Below are 16319 nucleotides of genomic sequence, written 5' to 3'. Positions count from 1 at the left end.
CGTCACCACAGCATCAACATCAACATCACCATCACCACAGCATCAACATCAACATCACCGTCACCACAGCATCAACATCAACATCAACATCATCACCATCACCACAGCATCAACATCAACATCACCGTCACCACAGCATCAACATCAACATCAACATCAACATCAACATCACCACAGCATCAACATCAACATCAACATCACCATCACCACAGCATCAACATCAACATCACCATCACCACAGCATCAACATCAACATCAACATCATCACCATCACCACAGCAACAACATCAACATCAACATCACCGTCACCACAGCATCAACATCAACATCACCGTCACCACAGCATCAACATCAACATCAACATCACCATCACCACAGCATCAACATCAACATCACCGTCACCACAGCATCAACATCAACATCAACATCACCATCACCATCACCACAGCATCAACATCAACATCAACATCACCGTCACCACAGCATCAACATCAACATCAACATCACCATCACCACAGCATCAACATCAACATCAACATCACCGTCACCACAGCATCAACATCAACATCACCGTCACCACAGCATCAACATCAACATCACCATCACCACAGCATCAACATCAACATCACCGTCACCACAGCATCAACATCAACATCACCATCACCACAGCATCAACATCAACATCACCGTCACCACAGCATCAACATCAACATCACCATCACCACAGCATCAACATCAACATCACCGTCACCACAGCATCAACATCAACATCACCATCACCACAGCATCAACATCAACATCACCGTCACCACAGCATCAACATCAACATCACCATCACCACAGCATCAACATCAACATCACCATCACCACAGCATCAACATCAACATCACCGTCACCACAGCATCAACATCAACATCACCGTCACCACAGCATCAACATCAACATCACCATCACCACAGCATCAACATCAACATCACCGTCACCACAGCATCAACATCAACATCACCGTCACCACAGCATCAACATCAACATCACCGTCACCACAGCATCAACATCAACATCACCATCACCGTCACCACAGCATCAACATCAACATCACCATCACCGTCACCACAGCATCAACATCAACATCAACATCACCGTCACCACAGCATCAACATCAACATCACCACAGCATCAACATCAACATCACCATCACCACAGCATCAACATCAACATCACCATCACCACAGCATCAACATCAACATCACCGTCACCACAGCATCAACATCAACATCACCGTCACCACAGCATCAACATCAACATCACCATCACCACAGCATCAACATCAACATCACCGTCACCACAGCATCAACATCAACATCAACATCACCGTCACCACAGCATCAACATCAACATCAACATCACCATCACCATCACCACAGCATCAACATCAACATCACCATCACCACAGCATCAACATCAACATCACCGTCACCACAGCATCAACATCAACATCAACATCACCGTCACCACAGCATCAACATCAACATCAACATCACCGTCACCACAGCATCAACATCAACATCAACATCAACATCACCATCACCATCACCACAGCATCAACATCAACATCAACATCACCGTCACCACAGCATCAACATCAACATCACCGTCACCACAGCATCAACATCAACATCAACATCACCGTCACCACAGCATCAACATCAACATCAACGTCACCACAGCATCAACATCAACATCAACATCACCGTCACCACAGCATCAACATCAACATCACCGTCACCACAGCATCAACATCAACATCACCGTCACCACAGCATCAACATCAACATCACCGTCACCACAGCATCAACATCAACATCAACATCACCGTCACCTCAACATCAACATCACCGTCACCACAGCATCAACATCAACATCACCACAGCATCAACATCACCGTCACCACAGCATCAACATCAACATCACCGTCACCACAGCATCAACATCAACATCACCGTCACCACAGCATCAACATCAACATCACCGTCACCACAGCATCAACATCAACATCACCACAGCATCAACATCACCGTCACCACAGCATCAACATCAACATCACCGTCACCACAGCATCAACATCAACATCACCGTCACCACAGCATCAACATCAACATCAACACAGCATCAACATCACCGTCACCACAGCATCAACATCAACATCACCGTCACCACAGCATCAACATCAACATCACCGTCACCACAGCATCAACATCAACATCAACATCACCGTCACCACAGCATCAACATCAACATCACCGTCACCACAGCATCAACATCAACATCAACATCACCGTCACCACAGCATCAACATCAACATCAACATCACCGTCACCACAGCATCAACATCAACATCACCGTCACCACAGCATCAACATCAACATCACCGTCACCGTCACCACAGCATCAACATCAACATCAACATCACCGTCACCACAGCATCAACATCACCGTCACCACAGCATCAACATCAACATCACCGTCACCACAGCATCAACATCAACATCAACATCACCGTCACCACAGCATCAACATCAACATCAACATCACCGTCACCACAGCATCAACATCAACATCACCGTCACCACAGCATCAACATCAACATCACCATCACCACAGCATCAACATCAACATCACCGTCACCACAGCATCAACATCAACATCAACATCACCATCACCACAGCATCAACATCAACATCACCGTCACCACAGCATCAACATCAACATCAACATCAACATCAACATCACCACAGCATCAACATCAACATCAACATCACCATCACCACAGCATCAACATCAACATCACCATCACCACAGCATCAACATCAACATCAACATCATCACCATCACCACAGCAACAACATCAACATCAACATCACCGTCACCACAGCATCAACATCAACATCACCGTCACCACAGCATCAACATCAACATCAACATCACCATCACCACAGCATCAACATCAACATCACCGTCACCACAGCATCAACATCAACATCAACATCACCATCACCATCACCACAGCATCAACATCAACATCAACATCACCGTCACCACAGCATCAACATCAACATCAACATCACCATCACCACAGCATCAACATCAACATCAACATCACCGTCACCACAGCATCAACATCAACATCACCGTCACCACAGCATCAACATCAACATCACCATCACCACAGCATCAACATCAACATCACCGTCACCACAGCATCAACATCAACATCACCATCACCACAGCATCAACATCAACATCACCGTCACCACAGCATCAACATCAACATCACCATCACCACAGCATCAACATCAACATCACCGTCACCACAGCATCAACATCAACATCACCATCACCACAGCATCAACATCAACATCACCGTCACCACAGCATCAACATCAACATCACCATCACCACAGCATCAACATCAACATCACCATCACCACAGCATCAACATCAACATCACCGTCACCACAGCATCAACATCAACATCACCGTCACCACAGCATCAACATCAACATCACCATCACCACAGCATCAACATCAACATCACCGTCACCACAGCATCAACATCAACATCACCGTCACCACAGCATCAACATCAACATCACCGTCACCACAGCATCAACATCAACATCACCGTCACCACAGCATCAACATCAACATCACCATCACCGTCACCACAGCATCAACATCAACATCACCATCACCGTCACCACAGCATCAACATCAACATCAACATCACCGTCACCACAGCATCAACATCAACATCACCACAGCATCAACATCAACATCACCATCACCACAGCATCAACATCAACATCACCATCACCACAGCATCAACATCAACATCACCGTCACCACAGCATCAACATCAACATCACCGTCACCACAGCATCAACATCAACATCAACATCACCGTCACCACAGCATCAACATCAACATCAACATCACCATCACCATCACCACAGCATCAACATCAACATCACCATCACCACAGCATCAACATCAACATCACCGTCACCACAGCATCAACATCAACATCAACATCACCGTCACCACAGCATCAACATCAACATCAACATCACCGTCACCACAGCATCAACATCAACATCAACATCAACATCACCATCACCATCACCACAGCATCAACATCAACATCAACATCACCGTCACCACAGCATCAACATCAACATCACCGTCACCACAGCAGCATTATTATCACGCTGACCGGCCGCAGCCATTCACAGCCACTTCGGCCCTGTGGCTGGTTACTTGGGGGGGCATTAAAGTGTCACCAAACCCGTGACTCCACCCGTTAAAGGTGTGAACACTGTTATTAGCTTTTCTCCAAGCAGCTGTTGAATCACGTTATTTGGTTGACGCGTGGCTCAGAGGCGGCGTCAGCCGAACCACACGGCAGAACACGTGTTGTTATGTTCACTCACGTCGGACGTGTGTTACTGTGATGCAGCACTGCAGCAGCACACACGAACATGAATCTTTACGCCATATTTTCTGAGTGAACATCGGCGGCAGAAGCAAGTTTTACCGGGGGGGGGGGGGGGGGTGACGTTTTTTAAATATCTCTCTTAAATGGTACATTCTGAAATATCGCTTTGATCATCTGTCTGTCTTAATTAATAATGAGATGATTTTGGAGAGTGCTGTGGTCGGTTACTGACCCTCCATCTGTGGTTATCAGCCTGCTAATGAAATGTTCAATTTATTTTCATTTATATAGCGCCAAATCACAACAAAGTTGCCTTCTGCGCTTTGAGGCAACTCTGTTGTGATTTGGCGCTATATAAATGAAAATAACTTGAAATTGAAATTAAACATAGATGTAGGGCCCAAAACCAGCACCCATAAAATGACATTATTGTATAATTAGCTCCCATTAGCTTAGTAATGCTCACCTCCGGGGAATGAGCGCCCTCATGGGCCCCTTATCGGCCCTGGGGCCCTTTGGTGCTCATGCTTATCTTCAGATACCACTGCATGAAGCAGATGAGAGTCCATGACCCCCCCAGGACAAAGCACCAGTCTGACACAGGTTCCTCCCCCAGCTGAGGCCGGGACCCGTTCACAGCTGAGTGGACTGAGACAACGCAGATTAAGTGTCTTGTCCAAGGACACAGACAGGTAGTATGGGCCAGATGTGAACTTAGGTCCACATGTGGACACGTAGCTCATTACCCACTCAGCTCGCTGCTCTGCACAAGTAAGTGATCAGAAAATCACACTGATTTTTATCACACATTTACTTGATTTGTGAGCCTGTTATGATACTTAACGTGTATAAAATTACTGATAATATATGAAACCGGGGGGGGAGGGAGCTGGCACCTCCCTGTAGAACCCTGCTTCCACCGCCTATGGGGAAACAAATTTTCCACAAGAACTTCTTTATTTTTAGATCTGTGTTTTGCTCACTGGTGTCAGGTGGGTTGAGTGTGAAAAAGAGGAGTCAGAGGAGGAGGACAAGGAGGAGGCGGAAGAGATGAGGAGGACAAGGAGGAGGAGGGCAAGGAGGAGGAGGAAGGGACGAGGAGGAGGAGTGGACTTGCCTGTCTCTGCTGTGATCCCTCTTTCTTTTTCTTGCCATGTTTGCTGGAGGGGACAAAAAAAACAGAATGTCAGGATGTTGACTCTCTCCCTCTAGTGGTCACAGGGCAGCACTGCCCGTCAGCCGCCATCAAAAGAACATCAGCTTCATCTGGAGCCTCAAACCGAGCTCCAAGAATGCATTAAGACCTCGTGATGTAACTGGGATAAAAGCAAGATGATGGATAATCCCAGAATCCTCTCTTCATCTTACATTCATCTTGCGTTTAACCTCGACAGTCTTGCTTATTAAAAGGAGATATTATCTGCATCTTTCCTCAAACGCTACGCCAGCTTGGCCACACAGGTGTCGGTGCCAGGGATGGGCTCTGGCGTCAGCTCCAGGCCCTGGCACAGATACGGCTGGCAGAGCGCCGCCGGCCACAGGCCGGGCACTGACCTGACACTCAGGCTGAAGACGCGGCGCGCCACCAGGAATCTCATCAGGTAGTAGATGACCACAATGAGCACCAGCAAGCCGAGCACCACCCCGATGATGGCTCCGGTGATCACACCAGCCTGGATGGGCACTGTGGGCAGAGACATAGAGAGAAAGGACCATTAGAGAAGACAAAAGAGCGAGAGGAGGTGGTGATGGGGGGGGAGGTATTGGCATAAGACAAGAGAAAAGGAAGAGATGAGGTGATGAGACGGAGAGAGACATGAAGAAGAAGAAGGTGGAGGAGGGTTGAGGTGGTCAGGAGGGTAGGAGGTGGGAGGTGAAGGTATGAGTGAGGGGGAGAAAAGGAGGGAGGGAGTGACAGCGATCTCAAATAGAGAAGGAGATAAAATTGTAATTGATTTCATTTAACAGGAGGTGAAAGGAATTTTAATAAGGCAGAGCTGAGCTTTATTTGCTCTACTTTGGTGCACAAATTGAGATTAATTTCAGAGTTCTGAGCGATAATAACGGTGGAGAACAGGTGGATTCTGGACTGAGTGCAAATGTAATGAGGAGATGGCAGAAGACGTAAGACTTTCTGTATCCTGAGGAGTCCTGCCGGACCATCTCACCCTTCTCAAAGACCAGCAGTCGAACGCTGGACGGCCGTCCCACGATGTCAGGGGGGTTCTTGGCGTCGCAGGTGAAGGTCCCGTTGTCACTAAATTCCAGGTTCTTCAGCAGGATGGAGCCGTCGCGGCGAGCCGGGTTTCCCACAAACTCCAGCCTGTCCCTGAACGGGCCCTTGTTGTCAACGTAGGCGACGCCGCTGGTGTAGTGGAAGATCTGTGACGGACACAAACGACAGTGTTCAGTCAGCCGGCGATAATAACGACACGCTATAACAGAGACCTAGACGATAACAACAGAGTAATAATCAAGTCTCAGACAGTGACCAGGATAACTCACAACACCATGACCCTGAACCATCCCTTAGTTATGCTGCTATAGACTTAGACTGCTGGGGGGTTCCCATGATGCACTGAGTGTTTCTTTCTCTTTTTGCTCTGTATGCACCACTCTGCATTTAATCATTAGTGATTGATCTCTGCTCCCCTCCACAGCATGTCTTTTTCCTGGTTCTCTCCCTCAGCCCCAACCAGTCCCAGCAGAAGACTGCCCCTCCCTGAGCCTGGTTCTGCTGGAGGTTTCTTCCTGTTAAATGGAGTTTTTCCTTCCCACTGTCGCCAAGTGCTTGCTCATAGGGGGTCGTTTTGACTGTTGGGGTTTTTCTGTAATTATTGTATGGCTTTTGCCTTACAATATAAAGTGCCTTGGGGCAACTGTTTGTTGTGATTTGGCGCTATATAAATAAAATTGATTTGATTTGACTATTCATTTGTAGATTCTGAAGTACTTTTAGACTTATATTCTGTTCAAATCAATTATTATGGACTGCATTTATATAGCACTTTTCCATCTGCATCAGATGCTCAAAGCGCTTTACAATTATGCCTCACATTCGCCCCATTGTCATGGTGCTGCCATACAAGGTGCTCACTAGACACCGGGAGCAATAGGGGATTAAAGGCCTTGCCCAAGGGCCCTTAGTGATTTTCCAGTCAGGCGCGGATTTGAACCCATCATCTTCAGGACTCAAGCCCAACACCTTAACCACTAGACCATCACCTCCCCCAAGGCTTATTATTGAAGCCTTGAGCATTTTTTGACATTTTGGCTTCTGTATCCAGTAAAATGACTCTCTAATTTGGAAAACCTTGTATTCTGGCAGAACTACAGACACTTGGTCACTAATGACTCCCAAAAGATGATCTGGATGGACTCAGTACCAGAACTCTCTGTGGCCCAAAGCTGTCTGTGTTCGTCTGTCCAGTGAAAAACTCAAAAACAACAGACAGATCATCCAATCTTTTCAGGCAACACAAAATTCCCTGAAGATATGCAGTCAGAATTTTCTAACTCTAAGTAAGTTTTTTAAAGCACATGATAAATTCCACTGCTCACAATGGAGGCACTCAGCTCATGCTAACATTAGCCAGTTAGCATCTTATAATATGATGTGACTGGGCTGTCATGCTAACATTAGTCAGTTAGCGTCATATTACATGACGTGAGTTTGCTGTCATGCTAATATTAGCCAAATAGCATCTTATAATATGATGTGACTGGGCTGTCATGCTAACATTAGCCACTTAGCATCTTATAATATGATGTGACTGGGCTGTAATGCTAACATTAGCCAGTTAGCATCTTATAATATGATGTGACTGGGCTGTCATGCTAACATTAGCCAGTTAGCATCTTATAATATGATGTGAGTGGGCTGTCATGCAAACATTGGTCAGTTACCATCATATTATGTGATGTTAGGGGGCTGTCATGCTACCATTAGCCAGTTAGCATCATGTTATGTGACATGAGTGGGCTGTCATGCTTATATTAGACAGTTAACATCAGATAATGTGATGTGAGTAGGCTGTCATGCGAACATTAGCCAGTTAGCATCATATTATGTGATGGGAGTGGGCTGTCATGGTAACATTAGAATGTTAACATCATGTTATGTGATGTTATTGAACTACTAATGTTATCCTATTAGCATCATGTTATGTGACACTAGTGGCCGTCATGCTAATATTAGAAAATTAAAATCATGTTATGACATCAGGGTAAATGTGAGGCATTATTGTAAAGTGCTTTGAGCATCTGATGTAGATGAAAAAGTTATATATAAATGCAGTCCATTTACCATTTATGGGACATTAGCAAACTTTTATGCTGATGTTATGTGATGCTAGCAAGGTTTCATACTGATGTTAGTCCATTAGCGCCATGTTATATGATGCTGATGTTAGTGTTGGAAGGCTCATGAATGAATGAATCCAGTATGAAGGATTAAATCCACAATGAATCACTGCTTTAAGACATTCCCCTCCCTCAGGTCCATAACCCTAATCCACCACAGTTATGTATGTTTTAAACACATTGTGAATCCTCAGAGTGAAGCCGCTCAGCTCATGGTAACATTGAGCCTGATGTCAAGCCACCATGCTATCGCTAATCCAATTAAACAACATATAATTGACTGTAACTTTACTAAAATAGTTCATTATCATTATTTTGGAAATTTTATATGTTTCATTAACTTAACTGAATAAATTTACTAAAAATATATGTTTTAAGTATTTTTATTTTGGGAACCCTTTACTGGATTACAGTGGATTTATCAAAGGGGATTACGCTAGTAAATAATCCACCTGAATCTGTTGTGGGGGAAAAATGTATTTTCTCAAATGTCAAAAGCCACTGTGAAAGGTAAAAGGTGCATGAAGGTTATGGGGCTCATAAACCCCATGAGTGTGTCTGCCTCCGCCATGTGGTAGTTTGGTGGAATTGCACCTGAAACATCAGTTATCTTTTACAACCTCAAACATAGAAACTTCAGTAATGTTCATGTTCATATTGTGCCACCATCTGGTAGTTTGGTTAATTTACACATGTGGGAAGAGTGTTATTCAGCGTAGTGTCACCATCTGGACGTTTGGTCAACTTAAAAAAATGAGGTGGGCTTCATAGATAATTGGCAAAGCTTCTGGGGAAAACCTGGTCTTGTTAGGAGAGACGGCATCCATCCCACTTTGGATGGAGCAGCTCTCATTTCTAGAAATCTGGCCAATTTTCTTAAATCCTCCAAACCGTGACTATCCAGGGTTGGGACCAGGAAGCAGAGTTGTAGCCTTACACACCTCTCTGCAGCTTCTCTCCCCCTGCCATCCCCTCATTACCCCATCCCCGTAGAGACGGTGCCTGCTCCCAGACCACCAATAACCAGCAAAAATCTTACATACATCTTACATCATACAATACCACAACTCTTCTCTGGGCACCCTGTCATAAGCTTTTTCTAAGTCCACAAACACACAATGTAACTCTTTCTGTCCTTCTCTGTACTTTTCCAACAGTATTCTCAGAGCAAACATTGCATCTGTAGTGCTCTTTCTCGGCATGAAACCATATTGCTGCTCACAGATCTTCACCTGTTTTCTAAGTCTAGCTTCTACTACTCTTTCCCATAACTTCATGCTGTGGCTGATCAGCTTTATGCCTCTGTAGTTACTGCAGCTCTGCACATCACCCTTGTTCTTGAAAACAGGAACCAGCACACTTTGTCTCCACTCCTCAGGCATCCTCTCACTTTCCAAGATTTTATTAAACAATCTGGTTAGAAACTCTACTGCCATCTCTCCTAGACATTTCCATGCCTCCATTGGAATGTCATCTGGACCAACTGCCTTTCTACTCTTCATCCTCTTCATAGCAGACCTCACTTCTTCCTTGCTAATCTCTTTTACTTCCTGATTTACTCTCACCACATCATCCAGCCTTTTCTCTCGCTCATTTTCTTTATTCATCAACTCTTCAAAATATTCCCTCCACCTTCTCAGCACACACTCCTCTTGTCAGCACATTACCATGTGCATCTTTTACCACCCTAACCTGCTGCACATCCTTTCCAGCTCTGTCCCTTTGTCTGGCCAATCGGTACAAGTCCTTTTCTCCTTCCTTACTATTCAACTTCTTGTACAGCTCGCAATATGCCTTTTCCTTTGCTTTTGCCACTTCGCTTCTCGCCTGACGCCGCATCTCCTTGTACTCCTGTCTACTTTCTTCATCTCTCCGACTATCCCAAAACTTTTTCGCCAACCTCTTTCTCCTTATGCTTTCCTGGACCTCTTCATTCCACCACCAAGTCTCCTTGTCTTCCTTCCACTGTCCAGATGTCATACCCAGTACTGCCCTAGCTGTCTCCCTCACCACATCTGCAGTACTTTTTCAGTTGTCCAAAATTGCTTCCCCTCCAACTAGTGCTTCTCTCACCTGTTCGCTAAATTTCCCACAACAGTCTTCCTCCTTCAGCTTCCACGATCTGATCCTTTGTTGAGCTCTCACTCTCTTCTTCTTCTTTACCTCTAAAGTCATCCTACAAACAACCATCCTATGCTGTCTAGTGACACTCTCTCCTGCTACCACCTTACAGTCTGTGATTTCTTTTAGCTTGCATCTCCTATAAAGAATGTAGTCCACCTGTGTGCACCTTCCTCCACTCTTATATGTTACCCTGTGCTCCTCCCTTTTCTTAAAGTAGGTATTCACCACAGCCATTTCCATCCTTTTTGCAAAATCAACTATCATCTGTCCTTCCACATTCCTATCCTTGATACCATATCTACCCATTACTTCCTCATCACCTCTGTTCCCTTCACCAACATGCCCATTGAAGTCTGCTCCTATCACCACTCTTTCATGCTTGGGTTCACTCTCCACCACCTCATCTAACACACTCCAGAAATCTTCTTTGTCCTTCATCTCACAACCTACCTGTGGGGCATATGCACTGATGATATTCATCATCACCCCTTCAATTTCCAACTTCACACTCATCACCCTGTCAGACACTCGCTTAACCTCCAACACACTTTTAACATACTCTTCCTTTAAAATCAATCAATCAATCAATCAATCAATCAATCAATTTTTTTTTTATATAGCGCCAAATCACAACAAACAGTTGCCCCAAGGCGCTTTATATTGTAAGGCAAGGCCATACAACAATTATGTAAAACCCCAACGGTCAAAATGACCCCCTGTGACCAAGCACTTGGCTACAGTGGGAAGGAAAAACTCCCTTTTAACAGGAAGAAACCTCCAGCAGAACCAGGCTCAGGGAGGGGCAGTCTTCTGCTGGGACTGGTTGGGGCTGAGGGAAAAAAAAAAAAAAAAAAACGGGAAAAAGACATGCTGTGGAGGGGAGCAGAGATCGATCACTAATGATTAAATGCAGAGTGGTGCATACAGAGCAAAAAGAGAAAGAAACAGTGCATCATGGGAACCCCCCAGCAGTCTACGTCTATAGCAGCATAACTAAGGGATGGTTCAGGGTCACCTGATCCAGCCCTAACTATAAGCTTTAGCAAAAAGGAAAGTTTTAAGCCTAATCTTAAAAGTAGAGAGGGTGTCTGTCTCCCTGATCTGAATTGGGAGCTGGTTCCACAGGAGAGGAGCCTGAAAGCTGAAGGCTCTGCCTCCCATTCTACTCTTACAAACCCTAGGAACTACAAGTAAGCCTGCAGTCTGAGAGCGAAGCGCTCTAATGGGGTGATATGGTACTACGAGGTCCCTAAGATAAGATGGGACCTGATTATTCAAAACCTTATAAGTAAGAAGAAGAATTTTAAATTCTATTCTAGAATTAACAGGAAGCCAATGAAGAGAGGCCAATATGGGTGAGATATGCTCTCTCCTTCTAGTCCCCGTCAGTACTCTAGCTGCAACATTTTGAATTAACTGAAGGCTTTTTAGGGAACTTTTAGGACAACCTGATAATAATGAATTACAATAGTCCAGCCTAGAGGAAATAAATGCATGAATTAGTTTTTCAGCATCACTCTGAGACAAGACCTTTCTAATTTTAGAGATATTGCGTAAATGCAAAAAAGCAGTCCTACATATTTGTTTAATATGCGCTTTGAATGACATATCCTGATCAAAAATGACTCCAAGATTTCTCACAGTATTACTAGAGGTCAGGGTAATGCCATCCAGAGTAAGGATCTGGTTAGACACCATGTTTCTAAGATTTGTGGGGCCAAGTACAATAACTTCAGTTTTATCTGAGTTTAAAAGCAGGAAATTAGAGGTCATCCATGTCTTTATGTCTGTAAGACAATCCTGCAGTTTAGCTAATTGGTGTGTGTCCTCTGGCTTCATGGATAGATAAAGCTGGGTATCATCTGCGTAACAATGAAAATTTAAGCAATACCGTCTAATAATACTGCCTAAGGGAAGCATGTATAAAGTGAATAAAATTGGTCCTAGCACAGAACCCTGTGGAACTCCATAATTAACTTTAGTCTGTGAAGAAGATTCCCCATTTACATGAACAAACTGTAATCTATTAGACAAATATGATTCAAACCACCGCAGCGCAGTGCCTTTAATACCTACGGCATGCTCTAATCTCTGTAATAAAATTTTATGATCAACAGTATCAAAAGCAGCACTGAGGTCCAACAGAACAAGCACAGAGATGAGTCCACTGTCCGAGGCCATAAGAAGATCATTTGTAACCTTCACTAATGCTGTTTCTGTACTATGATGAATTCTAAAACCTGACTGAAACTCTTCAAATAGACCATTCCTCTGCAGATGATCAGTTAGCTGTTTTACAACTACCCTTTCAAGAATTTTTGAGAGAAAAGGAAGGTTGGAGATTGGCCTATAATTAGCTAAGATAGCTGGGTCAAGTGATGGCTTTTTAAGTAATGGTTTAATTACTGCCACCTTAAAAGCCTGTGGTACATAGCCAACTAACAAAGATAGATTGATCATATTTAAGATCGAAGCATTAAATAATGGTAGGGCTTCCTTGAGCAGCCAAATGACCCCAACACCATTTCTCTTCCTGTCCTCACCATGGTACAACAACTTGTACCCACCGCCGATGCTCCTGCTCTTACTTCCCTTCCACTTGGTCTCTTGCACACACAATATGTCTACCTTTCTCCTGTCCATCATATCAGCCAGCTCTCTCCCTTTACCAGTCATACTACCAACATTCAAAGTCCCTACTCTCATTTCCACCCTTCTAGTTTTCTTCTTCTCCCGCTGTTCGTGGCAACGTTTTCCTCCTCTTCTTCGTCGTCTTCACCCAGCGGTAGCCCAATTTCCACCGGCACCCTGTTGGGCAATAGCACCGGTGGCGGACGTTGTTAACCCGGGCCGCGACCGATCCGGTATGGGAATTCGATTCTGAGTCTGCATAGTTGGGTTGGCTTGTTTTACGCCGGATGCCCTTCCTGACGCAACCCTCCTCATTTATCCGGGCTTGGGACCGGCACTCAGAATGTACTGGCTGCACACCCCATGTGGCTGCATTTAATCTATTATTAGACTCAATTGGCTTTGCTCAAAATGTAAATGAGTCCACCCACCACTTTAATCATACCTTAGATCTTGTTCTGGCTTATGGTATGGAAATTGAAGACTTAACAGTATTCCCTGAAAACCCCCTTCTGTCTGATCATTTCTTAATAACATTTACATTTACTCTGATGGACTACCCAGTAGTGGGGAATAAGTTTCATTACAGTAGAAGTCTTTCAGAAAGCGCTGTGACTAGGTTTAAGGATATGATTCCTTCTTTATGTTCTCTAATGGCATGTACCAACACAGTGCAGAGTAGCTACCTAAATTCTGTGAGTGAGATAGATTATCTCGTCAATAGTTTTATATCCTCATTGAGAACAACTTTGGATGCTGTAGCTCCTCTGAAAAAGAGAGCCTTAAATCAGAAGTGCCTGACTCCATGGTATAACTCACAAACTCGCAGCTTAAAGCAGATAACCCGTAAGTTGGAGAGGAAATGGCGTCTCACTAATTTATAAGATCTTCATTTAGCCTGGAAAAAGAGTCTGTTGCTCTATAAAAAAAAAGCCCTCCGTAAAGCTAGGACATCTTACTACTCATCACTAATTGAAGAAAATAATAACAACCCCAGGTTTCTTTTCAGCACTGTAGCCAGGCTGACAAAGAGTCAGAGCTCTATTGAGCCGAGTATTCTTTTAACTTTAACTAGTAATGACTTCATGACTTTCTTTGCTAATAAAATTCTAACTATTAGAGAAAAAATTACTCATAACCATCCCAAAGACATATCGTTATCTTTGGCTGCTTTCAGTGATGCCGGTATTTGGTTAGACTCTTTCTCTCCGATTGTTCTGTCTGAGTTATTTTCATTAGTTACTTCCTCCAAACCATCAACATGTCTATTAGACCCCATTCCTACCAGGCTGCTCAAGGAAGCCCTACCATTAATTAATGCTTCAATCTTAAATATGATCAATCTATCTTTATTAGTTGGCTATGTACCACAGGCTTTTAAGGTGGCAGTAATTAAACCATTACTTAAAAAGCCATCACTTGACCCAGCTATCTTAGCTAATTATAGGCCAATCTCCAACCTTCCTTTTCTCTCAAAGATTCTTGAAAGGGTAGTTGTAAAACAGCTAACTGATCATCTGCAGAGGAATGGTCGATTTGAAGAGTTTCAGTCAGATTTCAGAATTCATCATAGTACAGAAACAGCATTAGTGAAGGTTACAAATGATCTTCTTATGGCCTCAGACAGTGGACTCATCTCTGTGCTTGTTCTGTTAGACCTCAGTGCTGCTTTTGATACTGTTGACCATAAAATTTTATTACAGAGATTAGAGCATGCCATACGTATTAAAGGCACTGCGCTGCGGTGGTTTGAATCATATTTATCTAATAGATTACAGTTTGTTCATGTAAATGGGGAATCTTCTTCAGACTAAGGTTAATTATGGAGTTCCACAAGGTTCTGTGCTAGGACCAATTTTATTCACTTTATACATGCTTCCCTTAGGCAGTATTATTAGACGCCATTGCTTAAATTTTCATTGTTACGCAGATGATACCCAGCTTTATCTATCCATGAAGCCAGAGGACACACACCAATTAACTAAACTGCACTAAAATTAGTTAAACTGCAGGGTTGTCTTACAGACATAAAGACATGGATGACCTCTAATTTCCTGCTTTTAAACTCAGATAAAACTGAAGTTATTGTACTTGGCCCCACAAATCTTAGAAACATGGTGTCTAACCAGATCCTTACTCTGGATGGCATTACCCTGACCTCTAGTAATACTGTGAGAAATCTTGGAGTCATTTTTGATCAGGATATGTCATTCAATGCACATATTAAACAAATATGTAGGACTGCTTTTTTGCATTTGCGCAATATCTCTAAAATTAGAAATGTCTTGTCTCAGAGTGATGCTGAAAAACTAATTCATGCATTTATTTCCTCTAGGCTGGACTATTGTAATTCATTATTATCAGGTTGTCCTAAAAGTTCCCTGAAAAGCCTTCAGTTAATTCAAAATGCTGCAGCTAGAGTACTGACGGGGACTAGAAGGAGAGAGCATATCTCACCCATATTGGCCTCTCTTCATTGGCTTCCTGTTAATTCTAGAATAGAATTTAAAATTCTTCTTCTTACTTATAAGGTTTTGAATAATCAGGTCCCATCTTATCTTAGGGACCTCGTAGTACCATATCACCCCAATAGAGCGCTTCGCTCTCAGACTGCAGGCTTACTTGTAGTTCCTAGGGTTTGTAAGAGTAGAATGGGAGGCAGAGCCTTCAGCTTTCAGGCTCCTCTCCTGTGGAACCAGCTCCCAAT

The 16319-nt window shown here is 43.8% G+C and overlaps 1 protein-coding gene across 3 annotated transcripts in view; it reads right to left on the bottom strand.

Annotated features, from left to right (window-relative positions):
• The window catches only part of mpz (myelin protein zero), a 52583-nt gene that overhangs the window by 26629 nt on the left and 9635 nt on the right, over positions 1 to 16319 (bottom strand). For all 3 annotated transcript variants that reach the window (XM_034183188.1, XM_034183189.1, XM_034183187.1), the window contains exons 3-5: positions 6664 to 6877; positions 6050 to 6179; positions 5613 to 5655 (exon numbers count right to left, since the gene is read on the bottom strand). In XM_034183188.1, coding sequence (XP_034039079.1) covers positions 5613 to 5655; positions 6050 to 6179; positions 6664 to 6877 — 387 coding nt within the window. The remainder of the gene's footprint in view (positions 1 to 5612; positions 5656 to 6049; positions 6180 to 6663; positions 6878 to 16319) is intronic.

Source organism: Thalassophryne amazonica, chromosome 12 (assembly GCF_902500255.1).
Source record: "Thalassophryne amazonica chromosome 12, fThaAma1.1, whole genome shotgun sequence".
Classification (NCBI taxonomy): domain Eukaryota; kingdom Metazoa; phylum Chordata; class Actinopteri; order Batrachoidiformes; family Batrachoididae; genus Thalassophryne; species Thalassophryne amazonica.
Note: the sequence above shows the minus strand (reverse complement) of the source record. Positions and strands in the feature narration are given on the sequence as shown.